Source organism: Lycium barbarum, chromosome 9 (assembly GCF_019175385.1).
Source record: "Lycium barbarum isolate Lr01 chromosome 9, ASM1917538v2, whole genome shotgun sequence".
Lineage (NCBI taxonomy): Eukaryota > Viridiplantae > Streptophyta > Magnoliopsida > Solanales > Solanaceae > Lycium > Lycium barbarum.
Window position 1 is genome coordinate 18807793 of NC_083345.1, and position 23023 is coordinate 18830815.

A 23023-nucleotide genomic window follows, 5' to 3' on the forward strand; every position below is an offset into this window, starting at 1 on the left:
CACTCTGAATCTGTATATCTGGAGGGGTAACCCTCAACTTAGGCCAACATGGTCTACCTGCAAACAAACAATACCATCATAGCCGACAAGGCCACACTCTGATTGTATATAAAGACTGATTATCTCATCTGAACGGGTCACACAAATCCCAAACATATATATAACTGAGCAAGCCGACGAGGCTGCAATGAACATACACAACCAACAGTGTCTAAAAAAGACATACTATATACAGGACTCATCTACAAGCCTCTACAAGAGCATAACTGTATTATGGTCGGGACAAGGCCCCGGCCTACCCATCATATCTGTAACACACAAAAGAGAAGACCTGGCAACTCTGGATAAGTGGAGCTCACCAATCAGTTGATATCTGGTCCCGCCTACAAGGGAGGTCTATCTGTCTGTCTATCAGTACCTGCAGGCATGAATGCAGCATCCCCGACAAAAGGGACGTCAGTACGAAACAATGTACTGAGTATGTAAGACAACAAAATAATTAAAACTGAAACTGAACGGATAAGTATAATAATCTGGAGGCCAAGGAATACCCTGAAATGTCTCACATGATCTGTCTCATGTGAAATGCAATATTGTAATAATATATATATATATATATATATATATATATATATATATATATATATATATATATATATATATATATATCTCATTGACCAAGTGACCAGACAACTGTAAAATCTCACTGACCATAAGGCTAGGCAATTTGTCACACTGACCTGTAGGCCATGTAATAATGTCTCACTAACCAAGTGGCCAGGCTAAAGCAAATGTCTCACTGACCAAGTGGCCAGGCTTAAAAAAATGTGTATATATATATATATATATATATATATATATATATATATATATATATATATATATATATCATGCTGTATATCATGTGTAAACTGAAATATATGAGATATTAACATGTTTCTTTCTAACTCTTCTTCTAACAGTGAGCTAATTAGCAGATAGAAATCCCTTGGAAGACACAATATCACATCTAGAAGCGTTACACCTCTATGAAAGCTCTAAACAATAGTTCTCAAGGCCATTACATACCTTTGTTGTTAACGACTCAATATATACTGCCTGTAGTACTTCAACCTACTTCCTGTAGTACTTGAACCTACATCAAGGTATTAGAACTATGATTAATGCCATGGAAGAACTCAAAACATATTTCTAAGTTAGTAGCTCTCTTAAGGAAAATTGGGCAGCACTTCCCCTACATTTCCTCACTTCCCCAATTTCAAAACAGCACCAAACAACGATATTAACAATATCAACAACCAATCCCGTCCATTCTGCCCCTCAACAACGTAAGAACAATTCCAACAATTCAAACAATAGTACAAGGAGCAGCAAACTCGGTTTACGATTAAACAACTATACTTTTAAACCCCTTCTTCCTTCCAGAATTTATCAATAACATTAACCATAACATATTCAATTATCCCTACTGATTTTCAGCCAAAATACAACTTCAAAATGACTCCATAACAGTCCCACAAGTTCAGCAACTCAAAAGCGATTTTCAGATTACTAAAACACGTTTCCGACTTGCCTTTTCTTTCAAATCAAGCAAAACAACTAACACTACATAATTAAACCTCTTATCAGCCATTAATTCAATAAAAAAAACACGTTCACAATCAGCCAACAGTGGCGCAACAACAAACAACATACTACTCTTTCGAAACTCGCAAGTTCTAGTCTTTACGATCGAGCTACAACTCATAGCAACTTAGATAAGGGAAAGAGAAGCATAAACTTACCTTGGATTGAGTAGAACCCATGAAACCTAGTCCCTCTACATTTGAAATTAGTCCCCCAACGCAGCTACAAAAAGGAGAATGGAAAACTAGCAAGTAGTTCGGGTTTTTTGGCACTAGAATAACTTCATATCACTCAAAATCACCTAGGGTTTATGTGGAGCTCTAGGGAGAACGTTTGAAGGGGTTTCTCTCTTCATTTTATGCTCTGAAATATATGAAAATAAACGAAGAGGATCAGCCTTATAAGGCCCCTCTTGGCGAGTCCGGAACCATAATAGCCCTATAAAAATCATTTTGAACCAAAATACCCCAACAAAAAAAAAAGTTGCAAAACTACCTATAGCGCAGTAACGGAGACGGAGTCGTTAACTGCTATAGCGCAGTAAATTACTGCACTATAGTGTGTGGACAGAACTTATATAGCGCAGTAATTTACTGCGCTATAGTGCCTTTGTTTTTTTTTTTTTCCAACCCTTTTAGTTAACCCTTCTTCCATTGTCTTTTTAACGTATTTTGACCATAGATTAATCATGCTTCGCGACCCCGAAACATCAATATTTTATATAGAACCCTACTTATTTTTGTGCGATTAATAAGGTAGGATCAATACATCAACGATACGCAAAAGTTCGGATGGCCGTTTTAGTGGCTGAAAAGTGCTCGAATGCCATTTTCGTTTGAAGGTTCGGCGACATTATCTTGAAGTTCTTTGCGAATACTTAAATTTGTTCATCAATAATTAATCAAAAGTTTCTCAAAATGACAGCATTCATACAAAAAAAAAAAACTTAATTAAATTGCACCATTCATTCATAACCTTGAGTAGATGAAAATACTTAACATACTAATATTCTTCAAAATAACAGCATAATCATAAATTAAACTTAAAACTAAAATCACAACATTCTTAATCATCATCAGAGTACAAGTCCTCAATATCGTCCTCAGAAAAATATTGGCGGTTTCTTAAGACACATCTTTTTTCAGTAGCAGTTAGTTCTCTACCAGTTGATGATGCTTGTTCTTCGGCCAACTTTAGCATGTAAAATCTACAACGTCTTGCCAGCATTCTGTTGTTTTCCTTTCTAATTCTTTGCACGGCAAACTCGCAACTTTCTGGATCTACTTGAGGCATGGTTAAGGAGTACCTTGTTGGGATTGGAGCGTTGAGATTTTTCAAGTCACGAACAAGACGTTCTGATTCGTCAAGCCGATGTGACCATTCTCGACGTAAACCGCAATAATATTCCCGCGGATCTGAATATTTCACACTGCAGAAATCATCATTACGCTCTATAAGAAGGTGGGGATTTAGCTCATCTAGTTTGAAATCACTGGTATCGCTCGAAAAACTACTATGATTTGAACTTTCATCATCACTGCTATTTGGTTCTTTTGGAAGGAGTAAAGACCAAGGTGAGTTTCTACTGCTTGACATTGAATAATATGGTGTAGTCTATTAAGAAAAGAAAGGGCTATTTATATAGTTGCAAACCCCCAAGAACCCTCCGCGGGGGGGGGGGGGGGGGGGGGGGGGGGGGGGTCTTAATGACCCTACCTACTTACCTTCTTGGAAGAAAAATATTAATCTTCATCAGACATTTCACAGTCCGAATCCCACTTGGATCTAAATCTTGTGCTACCATGTATACCATATTCTACCCTATGGTAACGTATTTGCATCCGATTGTTCTCTTCGCGAAAATGATTAAGAGCCAAATTAAACTCTTTTGGAGTTTCGCGAGGCATTGACATAGCACGTTTTTTTGGGCATTTAAGCCCTACTGACGCTAACTTGTGCTCCAGTGCTTCAGCTTCCCTAACACGCCAATCCTACTCCTCTCTCATTTTATTATTGTATTCTCGATTGAATCTGTCGTTAGGGTTATTTGAGTAATGAAAATCATCATCACTTAGTTCCCATGTCCTACCCGTTGCTTCAAAGATGTTTGCTGGAGTGAATGATATAACACGATTAATATCTCTAAATTGGTCAACAAATGACATCTTAACTCAATTTTGTGTGGAATGTTGCGTTTGTAACAGTTAGTCGTCAAATTACATTATATAAAGTTTGATTCGAACTATTTTGGCAGGTGAGGTGATGTTTGCGGAGCCGCATAGCGCAGTAAAATCATGCGTTATATAATATAACGCATGATTTTACTGCGTTATTATGACACAAGGCCTCAATAACGCATTAATTTACTGCGTTATAATGTTATAACGCAGTAAATTAATGCGTTATTCGGTTCTCCATCCATTATTTGATTTGACGTAACACTGCAAAACACTGTAATTGCATGCATGCGTTAGTCCTATTAATACCAAGTTTTAACTAGTTTTATCATTCTGTATTCCTCCTCAGTTATTCAAAATATGACAGATGTTCCAAGAATTAAAGTTTCTTTATTCTGGGACGGACAAATTTTATTCGAGGAAAAACTAGTGAGGAAATACCTAATGCGGAGGAAAGTGACGATGAGCAAAGTGACGATGAGATTGAGGTTGGAATTAATCCTCAACATCAATTAGAACTGTTGCAAGACATGATGGACAGTCCGGCACACGAGGAGGAACTGAATTCACAGCAACCATTTGAACAGCAAGAGTCGACTCTGGTTCACTCGCAAAGCCAATTTCAACAGCAAGAGTTGACGCCGATTCAGTGGCATTCCGATGAGATCCCCTATCTTGATCATCTTCAAGATCGCCCAGATGCCTTTGTCTTTACTAGGGATGATGATCATGTTCGGCGAAGTTTGTGGAAAGAGCCAGTGGATCTTTTAAAACATAAGGTTCATATTGAAAAAGGGATGATTTTCCGCTAAAAAAAATCATTGCAAATGGCTGTTAAGATTTATTGCATCCAGGGGATGAGGGAGTTTAAAGTTGACGATTCCACACAAAAAGTTTGGCGATTGGTCTGTAAGCGAACATATCAAGGCTGCGAATGGATGCTTCGTGGTAAGGAAACTGCTGAAAAGATGTGGACTATTTCAAAGTTCTACACAAAGCACACTTGTGATATGGGTGACCTCCCAGATGATCATTGCAATCTAGATACTAATTTGATTGCGCGTGTATTAGTTGCCAACATTGGAAAAAACCCAAGGTATCCTCTTTCGCCTAAGTTTATTTTATTTTTGGTGTTAATATAATGTTCGTCGTTGTTACATGCTGATATTTCAACTTTTTCAGGTACCCTATTAAAGATTGTATTACAGCCGTCCTGAAAGTATATAGCAAAACTGTTACTATGAGGAAGGCGTATCTTGGGCGTAGGCGTGCACATGAGATAGTCTACGGCAATTGGGAGGGCTCTTTCAAGAAGTTTCCGAGATACATGGCGGCTCTACAACATTTCAATCATGGTACTGTTGTTGAATGGAAGCTCAAATCGAAACCTGGTGTGCCCGGTAATATTTTTGATTTTGTGTTTTGGGCATTCAAACCATGCATTGATGGTTTTGCTCATTGTCGTCCTGTAATATCAATAGATGGAACACATGTGTATGGGAAGTATGACATAAAGCTGCTAATAGCAGTTGGAATGGATGCAAATGGAGCTATATTCCCTCTAGCTTTTGCAATTGCAGCTAATGAGAGCATTAGTACGTGGGGTATGTTTTTGGACTACTTAAGGCAACACGTTATTAAGGATCGCATGGGAAACTGTGTGATATCAGACAGAAATGCTGGCATATTGCACAATATGTTCAATTTGCAGGGGTGGCAACCACCCTTTGCCTACCATCGTTATTGTTTAAGGCATTTGAAGGCAAACTTCCAAAAGGCATATCGAATCCCAGCACTTTGCAATTGGATGTGGGCGGCTGCAACAGAGCATCAGGAGAAGAAGTTTAACCTGCAGATGGACATTATTAGGCGGGTGAATGAGGAATCCTTCCACTGGTTGAATGCAATTGATAAAGACAAATGGACATTACACCAGGATGAAGGTAGGCGATGGGGTATGCTGACAACAAATAGCTCTGAGTCATTCAATGGTTTGTTAAAATCTGCACGCGGACTACCTGTCACCGCAATGGTGAGAATGACATTTAAGCAGGTTGTGGAGCGGTTCGTCACTCGATCAAAAGAGGCCAAAGCATATGCAACAGAAGGTCTAAGATGGTTGCCAAAACCGTCAACACTGTTCGAGCACCACAAATATAAGGCTCAGAAACATGACCGGATGGAGTACAACCCTGCAGAGCGCATATTTGAACTCACAACAAGTGTACACCAAGGTAAAAGAGGTAACGTCCATACAATTTGTGAGATTCCAAGAACATGCACATGCGGCAAGTGGCAATCATATCACATGCCATGTTCTCATGCCTTCAAGTGTTTCATCACAATGGGAAAGAACGCCTCCTCGTACATGGCTGAGGAATATACAGTTGAAAATTATACAAGAACGTATGCTGGAAGGTTCTACCCACTTGGTGGTGAGAGTTATTGGCCACCGGATCCATTTTCAATGGTCGCAAATAAAGCATTTATCCGTAAATTCAGAAAGAATGCATACTCGCGTATTCATAATGAAATGGATGTTCCACCGGGGAGATACACTCGAAAATGCTCATTTTGCAATTATGTTGGTCATGATAAGCGCAAGTGTCCCTTACGACATGGTGGTCAAACTACATCTCGCGGTAGAAGTACCTCTCGCAGTGGAGGAAACTTTCGTGGTGGAAGTACCTCTAGTGGTGCTAGCACGTCTAGCGGTGGTGGGGGAAGATCAACTCAAGGGCATTAATTGATGAATTTTTTTAAAGATTTTTTCTTACTTTGATGATTGTATGATTATGCTGTTATTTTGAAGAATATTAGTATGTTAAGTATTTTCATCTACTCAAGGTTATGAATGAATGGTGCAATTTAATTAAGTTTTTTTTTTTTGTATGAATGCTGTCATTTTGAGAAACTTTTGATTAATTATTGATGAACAAATTTAAGTATTCGCAAAGAACTTCAAGATAATGTCGCCGAACCTTCAAACGAAAATGGCATTCGAGCACTTTTCAGCCACTAAAACGGCCATCCGAACTTTTGCGTATCGTTGATGTATTGATCCTACCTTATTAATCGCACAAAAATAAGTAGGGTTCTATATAAAATATTGATGTTTCGGGGTCGCGAAGCATGATTAATCTATGATCAAAATACGTTAAAAAGACAATGGAAGAAGGGTTAACTAAAAGGGTTGGAAAAAAAAAAAAACAAAGGCACTATAGCGTAGTAAATTACTGCGCTATATAAGTTCTGTCTACACACTATAGCGCAGTAATTTACTGCGCTATAGCAGTTAACGGTTCCATCTCCGTTACTGTTGTAGGGCAGTAAAATACTGCGCTATAGGTAGTTTTGTAACTTTTTTTTTTGTTGGGGTATTTTGGTTCAAAATGATTTTTATAGGGCTATTATGGTTCCGGACTCCGGTGCTCCGGAACCAAAATGCCCCCCAAAATAACATTTTGAACCAAAATACCCCAACAAAAAAAAAAGTTACCAAAGTACCCATAGCGCAGTAAAATACTGCGCTATAGCACTAACAGAGACGGAGCGGAGCCGTTAAGTGCTATAGCGCAGTATTTTACTGCGTTATAGATTTTTTTTTTTTTGGTACTTCTATAACGCAGTAAAATACTGCGTTATAGAAGTACCAATTTTTTTTTCTTTCTATAACGCAGTAAAATACTGCGTTATAGAAGTACCAATTTTTTTTTCTTTCTATAACGCAGTAAAATACTACGTTATAGAAGTACAAAAAAAAAATTGGCCAACTTTATTTTTTGCAACACTTAGTGTTATTTTTCATACTTTGACCAATAATTAGTCGTGTGTCAAGATTCCGAAACGTCAATATTTTATATAGAACCTGATATTTTTTTCTGCGTACAATAATGTAGGCCCAATACATCAAGGATACGTAGACGTTCGGATCGTCATTTTAGAGGTTGAAAAGATGCCCGAAGTAAGTTTTGTTTGAAAACTTTAGGGTGTTTTTTTAAGATTTTGATTTAAGCGTGTTATTTTTTAATCAAGACATAACTTTATTTTGAATATAAATATAATTCTATAAAATATAGGGACAAAAACTAGTTGTAAAGTCGTCAAACTTTAGATGGTCATAACTTTGCACTCGGACGTCCGTTTTACGCGTTTTTTTTTTAAATTGCGTATTTTTTCGAGATCTATGAGGACAAACCGCCATTAGGCCGAGCCGATTTAAAAAAAAAAACTCCTTTTATCCCATTCAATTTCGATTTTCCCCCAAATTGGCGTGAAATTTTCAGTTTTATTTACTTATAAGATGATGATACGCAATAAATTTCTACGTAAAAATCCCGGGGTAATGTAGCTGTGAATGTCAATTTCACTTCTACGGTTTCAATTTTTTAAAATAAAGCTGACTAATTTTCTCGACACATAAAGTTGACTAAACTAACCTTACAGTCAAACACTAAGTTTTATCAAACAAAACTTACTTCGGGCACCTTTTCAACCCCTAAAATGACGATCCGAATGTCTATGTATCCTTGATGTATTGGGCCTACATTATTGTACGCAGAAAAAAATATCAGGTTCTATATAAAATATTGACGTTTCGGAGTCTTGACACACGACTAATCATTGGTCAAAGTATGGAAAAAACACTAAGTTTTTTCAAACAAAACTTACTTCGGGCACCTTTTCAACCCCTAAAATGACGATCCGAACGTTTACGTATCCTTGATGTATTGAGCCTACATTATTGTACGCAGAAAAAAATATCAGGTTCTATATAAAATATTGACGTTTCGGAATCTTGACACACGACTAATTATTGGTCAAAGTATGGAAAATAACACTAAGTGTTGCAAAAAATAAAGTTGGCCAATTTTTTTTTTTGTACTGTTTATATAACGCAGTATTTTACTGCGTTATACAAAAAAATAAAAATAAAAATTGGTACTTCTATAACGCAGTATTTTACTGCGTTATAGAAAGAAAAAAAAAATTTGGTACTTCTATAACGCAGTATTTTACTGCATTATAGAAGTACCAATTTTTTTTTTTCTATAACGCAGTAAAATACTGCGCTATAGCACTTAACGGCTCCGTCTCCGTTAGTGCTATAGCGCAGTATTTTACTGCGCTATGGGTACTTTGGTAACTTTTTTTTTTGTTGGGGTATTTTGGTTCAAATATTTTTTTTGTTGGGGCATTTTAGTTCCGGACCCCCTCACATGCTGCCCTTATTTAATTTAAATATGTGTCTCGTCCTTGTTTAATAATTATGACACGTGTTAAGTAGCTCAAGCAAGTAGAAAGGGAAGTAAGTTGGTGAAGCAGGCACGTCGAGTAAGCAAGCAGCTCATTTTTGATTTGCCCAAAATATCATTTCTCACGTTTAAGTGCATTCATCAATCTCAACTTTGTCGTGTATATGTTGATTGAAATTACAAGATGTAACAGTTAGGTAGGGTTCCAATAAAGTAAAAATAATTTTTAACATGTGTTAGTCTCATCCTTTTAAAAATTTATACCATCAATTATTTGCTTAAAACTTTTTGCTAATTAACTGGACATGGATTTCACATATTGAAGATTTTTTTTTATTACACAGGGGGTAGGAAAGGGGAAATGGGGGAGGAAAATTATAATATCCTTCAATAATTTTCTCATGTGATTGTATTTGAGACAAACTTGTCTCGATTTGCCACTATAACAGTCACTCATAACAAAATATATAACAATTTTATTATCACGATAGACAGTCAATGAACGTGGCACTAGCTTACTCCATATAGGAATATCTAACATAATATTTCTAAGTCAATCAATTCATTTTCAAGTAGAAGGTATAACTATAAATTCTTATTCCATCAACTAATCATTGTCAATAGCGGGCTAGTTCAATATATCCACCAAAGATTTCGTGGGTTGACTAATATATTTTATGTCTTCAAATTCATTAAAATTTTATTAGACGATCCAGTTTACTATTGACTTTTGAGGACTAGCCAGATGCTTCATACTTTTAATATTTTACGAGCTTTTCCCATAGTTAGAACTCAAAGGTCAAAGTAAGGGGTGTCAATGGTACGGTTCGGGCGGTTACTTTATAAAATTTATACCATACTAATTTTTCGATTATTTTATTTAGTATAACCAAAATTAGACTTTTTGAAACCATTCCATCATCTCGATTTTTCTTCAATATCGATACGTTCGATATTTTTTTAAAACAAAAATTTCATGTCAAAATCACTAGTAAAAGTTAGAACACGATAACATGCATACTCCGGTTGGACTTTGACAAAAATTCTCTAGACATTTTTACTGTTTAAAAGGTAATGAATCAGGAAAACGTGAAAGACGACAAGAAAGAGATTGATCTCATTATTTTATGATAGTGTAAAACAATATTAAGCAGATACAAAAGATATAATTTAAATCACACAACTGGGAGAAAATCAATCAAGATGAAACTCAAAAACTGAGTCTACTAATTAAAGTTAAGTATCCAATAAGAGAAATATGATATAAATCATACAAGAGGAAAGATATCTACTATCGTTCCAATACCTTGTAGCTTACATGTTTCTAATCGAGATCCTAGAACTAATTTAGTTTTAATTTATAGAAGCATGATATAATAGGTTTTCAGTATAAGGAACTTGGGTGTTAATCATGTTGCCGACTCATATTTGTTTCCATCACCCTAGGCCCAAGGCGAAAATTTTAATGTTTTATTATTTTTAAACTTAATATATAAAATATATTTACATATAAATAAAATTTGTTCGGTTAGGTTAGGTTCGGTATTTTTCGGTTTATTTATATAAAAATAAAAACCAACCTAATTATTCGGTATGGTTATAAATTTATATAAAAACCTTCGGTTTTCTTAAAGAAAATCTAAAAATCAATTTGATACGGTTCGGTCGGTTAAGTTGGTTTTTTTAAAAACCATTACCATTGACACTCCTAGTAAAAGTTCATATTGTTGCCGAGTATAACGCGCTATATATACTCCTCTAAAGAAGACATCATCATATTAGATCATAAAAAGCTTCAACCTATAATGTATTCAAATTATTCAGTATCATTTTTAGCTGATCTTAAAACGATATTCTAATTACTTTTAAGTATTGATAGTCTTTACAATAATATACTCATATCACTACACAAACTTGAAAGTGTATTTTCATGATTTTCGTGTGTCACATCTATATACCAACTTTCAAGTATAGATATGGTGTTTTCAAATAACATGTTTCGCATTTACTAACAAACTTGAACGTTTATCTTTAATAAATATCAATGAAAGTGATAAAATATCTTTTCATTACGTAACAAACAATCCATATCATGAATATTTGTGTGGCTTAATCCCAAAATGTGAATTTCCTTCCAATTGTTTTGAAAGATTTTTTTTATTATCTTGCACTTACTAAAACTAAGAGGCTAGCATTATATTTCTGTTCACAAAAAATAATTAATTCATTATTTACCAAGAGTCAAATGGATATAATATTCAGATGATACATACATTCATGCCTTAAAATCAAGAAACTCCACAATATAAGAAGAAGTATTCTCATTTTGTCACAATCGCAAAATAATATTTAACCTTTTAGGCATATATATTACGGAAAAGGGCCAAAATTACCCCTGAACTTTCAGAAATAGTTTATTGTTACCCTTCGTTATAATATTGGGCCAATTGTGCCCTTACCGTTATACTATGGACCAAATATACCCCTGAACTTTCGAAAATAATTTATTTATATCCTTCGTTATACTATTGGGCCAATTGTGCCCTTACCGTTATACTATGGACCAAATATACCCCTGAACTTTCGAAAATAATTTTTTTATATCCTTCGTTATGCTATTGAGCCAATTGTGCCCTTACCATTGTATTATGGGCCAAATATACCCTTAAGATACATGGTCTGCCATGTGTCACAATCACAATGGCCCAATCCATTTCCCTTATAATTATACTCAGATTAAATTAATAACCGGATCGGACCCGTCACTTAATTTCACCCAACCCATTTTGTTTATTTCAAACCAAATAAAGTACCCGTACCCGTTTTGTTTATTTCATTACAGGTTCCGTTTCTGTAAAACATGGTAGTATACAAAATGAAAACCCAAAATGAAGGATCATAAAATGATGGATAACACGATGACTTTTTGGTTTTAACTGTCACATAAATGGGGATTCTTGAAACTGCAATTAAGTGGTGGCTAGTGTGTGTTGCTATTTTCAATAAACAGGCTACTTGTTGGTCCATTGATGAATTAAGTCGAGAGGGATAGGCTCGACTATTCCATGATGGATTTCCTAGGATAGAATGGTTTTTTCTGTTTTTTTTTTCTCTTCCCCTCTGCTTGAGTTCTTTGCATTGTTTTCATTTCTATGAAGAAAGGATAAATATGTTTTTGTTACTGTAACGATCTTATTAACATGGTGATTTTTTTAATTTGAGTTTTCATTTTGTATACTACCATGTTTTACAGAAACGAAACCTGTAATGAAATAAACAAAACGGGTACATGTACTTTATTTAGGTTTGAAATAAACAAAACGGGTTGGGTGAAATAAAGTGAGGGGTTGGATTCAGTGATTAATTTAATCTAGGTGTAATTATAGTGGGAAGTGGGTTGGGCCATTGTGATTTTGACACGTGCAGACCGTGTAACTTAAGGGTATATTGGGCCCATAGTATAACGGTAATGGCACAATTGACCTAATAGTATAACGAAGGGTATAAATAAACTATTTCTGAAAGTTTAGGGGTATATTTGGTCCATAGTATAACGGTAAGGGCACAATTGGCCCATAATATTACGAAGGGTATAAATAAACTATTTTTGAAAGTTCAGGGGTAAATTTGGCCCTTTTCTGTATATATTATCTAATCATATAATATGCTTCATATCCTTTCCCGAACTTGAAAAATTCACAGTTAACAATTGATGCGTGCAACATATATGTATATGCAAATCAATTTGCATTTATTTCAAAACGAATCATATGTCATCTCTAATCGTAATATTGTATGCACTATTCAAGATTATCATAAAATGATTATCTACGTTCCTAGCATTAGATTTCATGAAAAAATAATTATTAAGTGTTTAATTAATTTTTGTGAGTCACATTGATAATTGATAAATATGTCATATTTGACATCTAAAAGCACTTCTTAAAAATATTGGTCAAACGCAAACTACTAACATAAAATGTTTCCCAAATAATTTAGCCAAACATAAACACTACTCCCCTATTCGCTTTTTCAAAAACACTTCTAATAAAAGTTGATTTCAACGGGTTGGTCAAACAGTCTCTAAAACTTTTTCAAAAATCTAACAATTTTAATATTACGTACTTAATTACAGTACCTTATAATATTTAAATACGTAATTACTAGTTTTAAAAAATATATAAAAATAAACAAATATCTGAATACACAATTTGGGACGGAGAAGGATTATCTTTGCCCTATCTTGACAAGATTAATTACTAAGATTTTGCAGTGGACCCCGTAATTTGGGTCCATATCTATATAGGATTATAATTGTTGCTCACAGTTTTTGGTGTTGGATTAATTGCATGAGACTATCCTTGTTCAGCTCAACTTCAAATTCCTATATCTTTTCTAATTGGTAATAATCTCATAATCAATTTCTCTCCTTAAATACTACAAATAGTGTTCCTCTCTCGTTAGTTCGTTAAGCCTAGAATTCTACTACTTCTTTGACAACACAAGACAGTTTTCAGGTTCTATTTTTGTGGCATTATATTCACAATAATCATTTTCAGGTAAAGTAGTTACTTGGTACAGTTAATGTCATGAATTTTCAACTTACTAGCATTTATCAAGTTGTCTTCTTTAATTAGAAAATGGCGTATGAAACAACTAACTTACGTTTTTTTTTTTTTTTTTGAACTGGTTGTGTAGATAACATTATGGTTTTGGATGCGTTAGTGAGATTGGGGGCATTATCAGGTTCAGATGATCAAGTGTTTGTAGATTTAACTCTATTTGTGGCACTTCTCTGTGGATGTATTGTGATCGGTCATCTTCTTGAAGAGAGCCAATGGACTAATGAGTCGATTACAGCACTAATTATCGTGAGACTTCTTAACTTATATATACTGACAGTGTAAATTTATTTCTTGTTCGTAAGATTTTTGCTCGTGATATTGAGTATTAATCTTTTGTTTGGCTGCAGGGTTTATGTACTGGAGGCATCATTTTACTAACTACAAATGGAAAAAGCTCTCGTCTTTTAGAATTTGACGAACAGCTTTTCTTTATCTATGTTATACCACCCATTATATTCAATGCCGGGTAAGTTTCTATTATTCTAATTTTGATATAGAAGTATATATGCATTTACTCAGAGGGTCACTACCTTAATGCCTGGCACGGTTATTGTGGTTAAGTTTTTTAGTCGATGGTATAATCTTTTTTTAGGTGTCAAATGTAATCTATTGAAACTGATGCATCTTTTTTATTTTTTATTTTTTATTTTTTTAACCAGTTTCCAGGTGAAAAAGAAGCATTTTTTCAGGAATTTAGGGACCATTGTTCTGTTTGGTGTCCTCGGCACATTGATATCTTTCGGCATCATAGCATTTGGTACGCCCTGCTTCTTCAGTACCCTAATTCAATTGGTTAAACAAAGATATTTCCTAGTGTTCATATGTTAATCTTCTACATATATTTTGCACTATACGCTCTCTGCAGTGTAATGTGGTTACTTCATTGTTGATTTTATTCTTGAGTTATTATCTCTCTTAATTTGGTGTCAAAATTTTGATTTTAGGTGCTGTTGAGTTACTCGGGAAGCTGGATACCGGTTTGAAGTTAAGTGATTATCTTGGTAAGCATGTCCTCTTCTCTCAGACTGCTATGTGGTTATTGATGGTATATATTGTAACAATAGAAAAGTAACGATACCAATGATGTAGTTATCAGGAAAAAAGGCATTTAAATGAGTTAAGACTGTAAACTTATTACACATAATGTCCTGTTTTCTTCCTAATAATGTCCTGTTTTCTTCCTTACATCTTCTCATGATTGTTGATTTTTTTTAATTTTTTTTTTGTAGCGATCGGAGCTATATTTTCAGCGACGGACTCTGTTTGCACGTTACAGGTAAGCAGGTTTTCTCCTAAAACTGCAACTGAAATTGCAAGACAAGGGAAACTGAAGGTTTTGAGGTTATTTTTGCAGGTGCTTAATCAGGACGAGACACCTCTTCTCTACAGCCTCGTCTTTGGAGAAGGTGTTGTAAATGATGCTACATCAGTGGTACTTTTTAATGCAATCCAGAAATTCGACCTCTCAAACATCAACTCACGAGTGGCCTTATCGTTCACTTCAAATTTTCTATACCTATTTTCTGCAAGCACTGTGCTGGGAGTGCTTGTTGGGTTGCTAAGTGCTTATATAATCAAAAAGATATACGATGGAAAGAACTCAACCGATCGTGAAGTTGCTCTCATGATTCTCATGGCTTACCTTTCGTATGTTATAGCAGAACTGTTTGATTTAAGTGGAATTCTTACAGTATTTCTCTGTGGGATTGTCATGTCACACTATACCTGGCATAATGTGACCGATGATTCTAAGGTGACAACAAGGCATGCTTTTGCAACAATGTCATTTATTGCGGAGACTTTCATTTTCCTTTATGTTGGAATGGATGCTTTAGATATCGAGAAATGGAGATTTGTTAGCCACAACACTCCTGGAAAATCTGTAGCAGTGAGTTCTGTGGTACTTGCCCTGGTTATGGTTGGACGAGCGTGCTTTGTGATTCCTTTATCCATGTTATCCAATTGGTGGACATCTAAGCATGATAAGATTGGCTGCAAGCACATGGTTAGTTTATTGACTTTGTCCAATTTTGATGCTGTAACTTTGTGAATCGCTATGGAAACTTAATAATTCATCTTCACAGGTTACAATATGGTGGGCTGGTCTGATGCGAGGAGCTGTCTCCATGGCTTTGGCTTATAATCAGGTAGATACTTGAACTCTCTGATGTTCTCATTTCCTAAAAGATAGAAAAAGGGTAAATTAATCATGAGGGGATAGTTTATCTGAAACTGAAATCTTCCGGTTACTTAATAATGATTATGTTGCCAACTAAAACCTGATTCTTGCCTGCAGTTTACGAGATCTGGCCAGAAACACTTGATTGGAAATGCAGTCATGATCACTAGCACAATTGCAATTGTCCTCTTCAGTACAATGGTAATTAAACAAATCACTCCTTCGCCACCTATGCTTGAAGTTTTTGCATAGTGAACCAATTGATTTCCTCATTTATTGCAAAGAGTTATCAGTAATGAGTTTATAGGTTGACTAGGCTCTCCCGCCTGATAGCCTAGTATTTTTGGTTGGGCTCTTCTGTTCAGTCTATAATAGAATATCGAAAAGTTTTCTAACAGCTCAATGTTGAAATGTTAGATGAACTAGTACCAAATATTGAATTGTTAGCTGAATCTGCAATTTTTGTTTTACTATAGGTGTTTGGGCTGCTAACAAAGCCTCTCATAAGGTACTTGCTACCTCCATCACAACATTTCAACAGCATGAGTTCTTCCGAATTCTCCTTCATGCTACCACTTCTCAATGGGATAGAAGATGATGAAGGTGATGTTCCTCGAATAAGAAGTTTGACATTGTTACTGAAAAGACCCGCACAAGCCATTATGTATTTTTGGACAAAGTTTGATGATGCTTTTATGCGCCGCGTGTTTGGAGGGAGGGATTCCATGCCAGACACACCAGTATTATCGAATGAAGGAAGTGATCGCGATTCAGAATTTGAAAGTTGTCTTAATATATGTCTCGAGTAGAAAATAGGTTTCTAGGATAGCCAATTTTCCTAGCAAGTGTCAACCTTAACCAGGAACTATTTGTTAGTATGCTTTCTTTCTGTATATCTTCATGAAATACACTAAGCTTAACTGCTTGTAAATTGTTCAGTGATTAATCTGTAATTATTGATGATTTAGCCAGGTTTGTACATCTAACAAACATCGCTCGTCAGGCTTAGTTTTATTTGATGTACTATATTTTTGTATTATGGGATTGTGTTCTTCTCTTTGGGCTTTATGATGATGTCTTTGGATTATGATGATAAAGTTACAACTGAGGAATTCAGCAGTGGATACGCTTAAACTTGCATACACAAAAAAAAGTTATCCGTCTCGTGCTAGACTCTATATATCTATAAAACGTGTGCACAACCACTCAGCGACGAGAAAAAAATAGAGAAGAAATTCTTGCAAATAATATGTAAGACTCAAACTTATTAATATTTTTCAAATTTTATTTACAAATCTTGGCTCTTCTCCTCATAGACTCTGACTCTATCAACATAAGATCTTGAATCTTCATTACGAATGTTTTCTTTTGCCAAAGAAAATGGAGATTGGCCGATCTAAGTATTGGCAAATGGACATAGCAATCCATACTCCTTTTATTGGCATTGCTCCCTAGTATTATTTTTATCTGAACATGTTTGATTAGACACAAAATTTTAAAGAGAAAGAAATATTTTTGAAAATAGTGATATATACCATGCCATAACATTTTTATAGTCATAAAAGCATGTTATTATGTATTAAATAAAAAGTTAAAAGTTCAATTATTTTTAAATAAAAAAATTCTATCATTCTTCTTAAAATTGACTTAAAGAGAAAAATGTCATATAAAATAAACAAAGAAAACATATTATGGCAAGGGCATATTAACGTTGCCAACACACGTCTCACATCGATTGATCTTCCATGGTGTCACTTGACATGGGGCATCGAAGAGTTCCTTAACCGCCACGTAGCTGAAGTGGTGTGTAGATTTGGGTGTACATGTATTGGATTGGTTTGAGTTTTTCAAATAACAAACCAAACTAAATATATCGGGATTTTAAATTTATAAATCAAATCAAATTAATAAAGTCGGGGTTTTTAACCTCGGGTTTTCTCAGATTTTTTTCTTTTTTTTTTCTTTTTCGGAAAAGTCTTCATAATGAACACATAACTTCTACTTCAAATATTTTTTTAGTCCTAGTAAGATACTACTAAATAATTGAGGTGTTTCTTTAAAAAATAACACAAAATGTGAGATAAGTAATGACATTGTTATAAAATATTCAACAAAAAAAGATAACAACTAAATATTGCTAATTAATACCTATAATGAAAATGGTCATAATCTAAAAATACTAAAAATTACGAAGTCATGCTAAAATAAGTACAACTAATAAGTACTAGTTACATGACAAAGAAAAAAATAAAATTAAGTTATGTATTTTCACCCTCGAAATCAATGCAAAACTAAGGAATAGATATCCAACATTATTGTCATTCGTAGTGTTAGAATTGAATTTCTTTTGTTAGCGTTACTATTGAGTTGCTTTCTGTTCGAATTAGTTACTAACATTTGTGGCTATAAAACTTATTCAACCATTCAAAATTCTAAGCTCAAGTTTGAAATAATATGTTAAAAGACAAAAAACTATAGAAAAATTTAAGAAATATTAATAAGTTACGTTATTAAAAATTGTATACATGTAATGTCAGGTTGATTTGGTTCGATTTGACTTTTTTAATTAGAACCAAACCAATTATGGTCGGGTTTTTTCCTTCAACACCAAATCAAGTCAAACTAAATCACTAATCGGATTTTTTTTTCGGTTTGACTCGGATTTTCGATTTTCTTTGTACACCTCTAGTGTAGACGATACATTTCAGAAAAGATTTGGTATGCAAAAAGTTTCTCATTATGGAGGATTGTGTTATAAGGATTTTGATACAAACTCAGGAGTAAACTATGTATTGAGCTTAACTAAAATAATACTCTCTCCATTTTAATTTGTTTGTCTGATTTTGACCTGATATGAAATTTAAGAAAGTAAAGAAGACTTTTGAATCTTGTGGTCTTAAATTAAAAATATGCAAAATGTACCAAAATGCTCTTTAATCATGTGGTCTTAAACATGTCATGCGTAAAGTTGAGATTGAAAGAGTTGACATGTATTGTTCCTATTGAACTCTTGAATTCGTTCTCAAGTGTGTCTATCAAACCCCCTAAATCTGATTCTTATTAGAATCAGAAATTAAATTGGAGAAATGAAGGTGGAGTAATATTTTAGACATGTGGTAAGCTATTCTTTAGGTCATGAATGTGTCGGTTTCTGCTCTTCCACTACCGGTTTAATTAAGAGCTGCTCTCTTTTTTCCTCTCAATTAATGCTAATCTTAGCTAAAAGATGGCATAATTAAATTAGAATATATATTAGCATGTTGCTACATTGAAGATGAAATACTATGTAAGTCGGATTGTGTTTGATAGACACACTTGAGGACGAGTTCAGGGGTTCAATAGGAACAACATTTAGTTGAGATGTCAAAATAGAAAAAAGAAGCAAGTTTAGGAAGCTCCTTATGCATTAAGCCTAAAAAAAAATATTCTTTTAGAAGCAGACTAAAAAAGAAAATAAGAAAAACAAGTGAAATAGAGAAAGTGAGTTATATACCACAAAACCAAATCTCTAATTCAAGTAGTCAAGTACTAGTAACACTCTGTATCTGAATCGAGGTGGGTCCCGGTAGTGAACATGTTTGTGCTGTTTAGACCAGATATTTATTTAAAACATTTTCCCACTCTAGTCTAGACCATAAGGGAGTATAATACAGGCAAAATTTCACACATTGCTGATATACAAATTTCGACCGTTACACTTTTTCTATATCAGGCATAGACGCTCCCCCACAGGACTAAGAAAATCAAGTAACAAATCATCACTACAAACTCGGTCCCACTAGGCCCATTAAGTAGACATGGGGTACACTAGCAACACGTGGCAAGTTCCTACTGGACAAAGATAAGACAAAGTACAAAAACCAAGGCCGTTGAGTAATGGCACATTTAAATTTCTACTACATCAAAATCTCTTTAGTTCAGAGCACAGTTTTGGGTGGGTGAGAGAGAGAGAGAGAGAGTGAGGGAGTTTCAAAGTTTAATTCAAACTTTGGTTTCTTTGAAGATAATTTTGTCAGGTGAGTTGCATCCTCCAATCATGTTATATAAAAAATACAGATCTACAATTTATAATACTAAGTTAATGCAGGTTCCACTTTTACTACTACTTTTATTTATTTACTATAATGAAACTTAAATGTGTTATTTCCGGCTTTTTATGGTAGTGTTTGGCCATAGATTTTGTGAAACTTGAAAAAAAAGAGTTTTTTAAACTTGAAGTTGTGTTTTAGACATGCATTTTACTAAGTTTTGTGAGCGAAAGAAAAATTTCACCCGCTAGTTGGAACCTGAAAATTTTTCTTCAATTTTTTTTTTCAAGAACTGATCAAATTCCGGGACAAACAATGTGTTCAACCTTTTTTCTGGGAAAAAAAACTTTAAAAATCTATGGCCAAACCAAACGGGAGCTAAAACTGTGTAGTATAGTTTGCTTTATAGACTTACCTTCATTATACTTTCGCCTTTGATACACTGAAGCTTCTTTTAGTTTAAGTTGCTGAATTTCTTGTGGCGATGTGTATTTCATGTTCTAGCTTAAATTTTGTAAATTTTTGTTGTGAATTTAGATAGGTAGAAGAAAATGGTTGAGGCAAAGGATAAGTTATCGTCATACCGGTGGTGGTTTGACAGTAAGAAGAACATCTCTCCGAATCGCTCACCATGGCTTCAATCTACTCTTGCTGGTGAGAAATTACTCATTTTCTTTTCTGTATATACAGCTCTTGAACTCAAATTTTTGAATAACTTTTGGGAGGAACTCAGAGTTTTGAACTTTATTCTTGCTTTAAGTGACTACATGACCGTTGGAGACCTTGTAAAAGCTACAGCTTTGATTTTTCTACTAGTTTTTTTTTTTTTTTTTTGTTTAGTTAGATGCGCTTTTGCCTGCTCCTTTCACAATTCTATGCACGTTGGAAGGTTTAGAAACGTAATCGCATACAAAATAGATTATCTTTATGTGTTTTTATTTTCAACAAATAAGAGAAAAGTTTTGACCTTTTCTTGATATTGCTTCACATTGATTGGTTTTTGGGCTTTTTAGTTATGTTAGACAGAACTATTCAATTTGTTAGCTGATGTTTGAAAACACAGTGGCTTAGTTTTCTTATTCAGCTATGGTATACTCGTTTGAAATAGTGCACAGTGGCATCTGTAGTTAACTCTAGGAGCCCTTTTCAAATGCATGTTGAAGTCGAGAGGTCTCTAGCCTTCACTTTCTTTTAAGTATCCAGAAATGAGAAACCCCCTGGTCAATCTCCAATAGTATGTCCATCAACGGCTGTGTGGTTGTAGGAGTTTGTGCTGGTGGGATCTATGACATCCTGGATAGGTAAGCTAGGATGACAGAAAATCTTGGTGACTATAGTGTGGTATATAGCATTTCCTAGAGCTCACTGAAAACCCTCTATTATTTAGGGACTTTTGCTAGGGTTGTTAACAATTGCTCAACTAGATAATGTGCAAGTCTAGTCCTACTTATTAGTTGTTGTCAACTAGCGTTGAATCTGAACAGGTAATGTAAATTCTCAGTATTTTTCTCCTAGTGTCTATAATTATGCAGATTCGTTAGTACATTGTAATTGCAGCATGGTGTAACGACTATATATATGATGTGTGTGGCCCTCAATTGTGGTCCAATTGATGGTATGGTAACTTAAAAGCAGATCCAAAAGTTTCCAACGTGGTTTTATTCTGTTTTTCTATTCTTTAATCACCATTTGATTAAGGTGGAACAATTAATAGTCCTATTAGACAAAAAGTCTACCACTTTTACTTAGAAGTTGGTATCTTTTCTGCACTGGGCTTTAATTCTCATTACAGCAAGTTGAAAGTGAGTCATTATTAACTTTTAGCCCTACCTTAGCATTATGTCAAACCCTTTTTGTCTCTTTTAAATTTTTAATTAAATTTAGTGATGTTTAAGTATCCTAGACTAGCAATGTTTCTGGACCCTTGTTTAAATTGGATATTATTGCAGAACTAGATGAAAAGACAGAGGCCATGCTGAGGATAGTTGAACAAGATGCAGATTCGTTCCGCCAAAGAGCAGAGATGTATTACAAGAAGCGACCACAGCTCATTAACATGGTTGAGGATTTCTATAGGACCCATCGCTTGTTAGCTGAGAAGTATGATCAAATCAAGTGCGAGTCTGGTACTCGCCTTTTGACACCGTGGATGTCTCCATTGTCTTTCACCAAGTATCCACACAAAAAACCGATGAGCGCCACTGAAATATCCTATGACAGCTATTCAGAAACATTTGACCCTGAGTCTGAGTTATCAGATAATATGTCTGAGGTCGATGATCCTGACATAGAAGAAGAAGAAGAAATACAAACCCCCCGATCAGAGAAGGGAACAGTGGAAATAGCAAGTGGCTTTCGCGTCAACAATGATGAAGCAGTGAAGCTGAGGGAAGAAATTGAGAGGCTGAAAGAAGAGAGCAGAGTTCAGCAGGAGCTTCTAATGCAGAAAGATGAAGAGAAAAGAGAGGTCATCAGGCAGCTCAGTTTAGCTATTGATTTGCTGAGGGAGGAAAATATTATGCTGAGGAAGTGTGTTACTAAGACTTCATCTCCAAAGAAGGAAAACATCAATGAGCTCAAGACATTAAAAGACGGGTTCTGGAAAACGTCATCTCCAAAGAAGGAAATAACATTGAGCTCAAGACATTTAAGGAGGGGTTCTGGAAGAGGCTCTTCAATGGATCTCCTTAGTCAGAGGCTGTAATAATTGATCATTCTACAGTCTAGTGTGCAATATTGCTTCATTCTTTATAGTCTTGTTGTTGTCTAGAAGTAGTGATATATTTAATATATGTAGGATTTATAAGTACTCTTATTTCATTTGCTATCCTAGTACTCCTAAGTCATTCTTGATGTTATTATTGGTCTGATCAATTTGTTGTAGTACAGTAGTAATATATAAAGTATTGAATTTCAGTTCTACATTCGTGTCTTGGATACTGCCACAAATCACATCAGTCATCAGCCATGTATGCCTACACAATGCCGGCGTATATTATGCATTGGTGGAACAAGGATTTTTATCGGGGGTGTATGTAATTTTTATGGTGAAGGGTGTCAGTTGACATGAATACATGTGGCTTCCCCACTGCGTATACGTCCTTAATAAACTACATTATACCCATTCAACAAA

General features: G+C 34.8%; 1 protein-coding gene and 1 pseudogene across 2 annotated transcripts; both read left to right on the forward strand.

Annotated features, from left to right (window-relative positions):
• Window positions 1–13350: 13350 nt before the first annotated feature.
• LOC132610264 (sodium/hydrogen exchanger 3-like) lies at window positions 13351–16728 on the forward strand. Of its 2 annotated transcripts, none has more exons than XM_060324575.1 (9): window positions 13351–13929; window positions 14031–14149; window positions 14343–14471; window positions 14659–14684; window positions 14913–14959; window positions 15038–15688; window positions 15768–15830; window positions 15980–16063; window positions 16339–16728. In XM_060324575.1, exons 1-9 carry the CDS (start codon window positions 13765–13767, stop codon window positions 16669–16671), a joined length of 1617 nt encoding a protein of 538 aa, XP_060180558.1. In that variant the 5' UTR covers window positions 13351–13764; the 3' UTR covers window positions 16672–16728. The 2 variants fall into 2 exon arrangements, with proteins under 2 accessions (XP_060180558.1, XP_060180557.1); XM_060324574.1 differs by having other exon boundaries at window positions 14343–14440; window positions 14628–14684.
• Window positions 16729–19717: 2989 nt separating this feature from the next.
• LOC132610732 (protein NETWORKED 3A-like) lies at window positions 19718–22710 on the forward strand (annotated as a pseudogene).
• The last annotated feature ends 313 nt before the right edge of the window (window positions 22711–23023 follow it).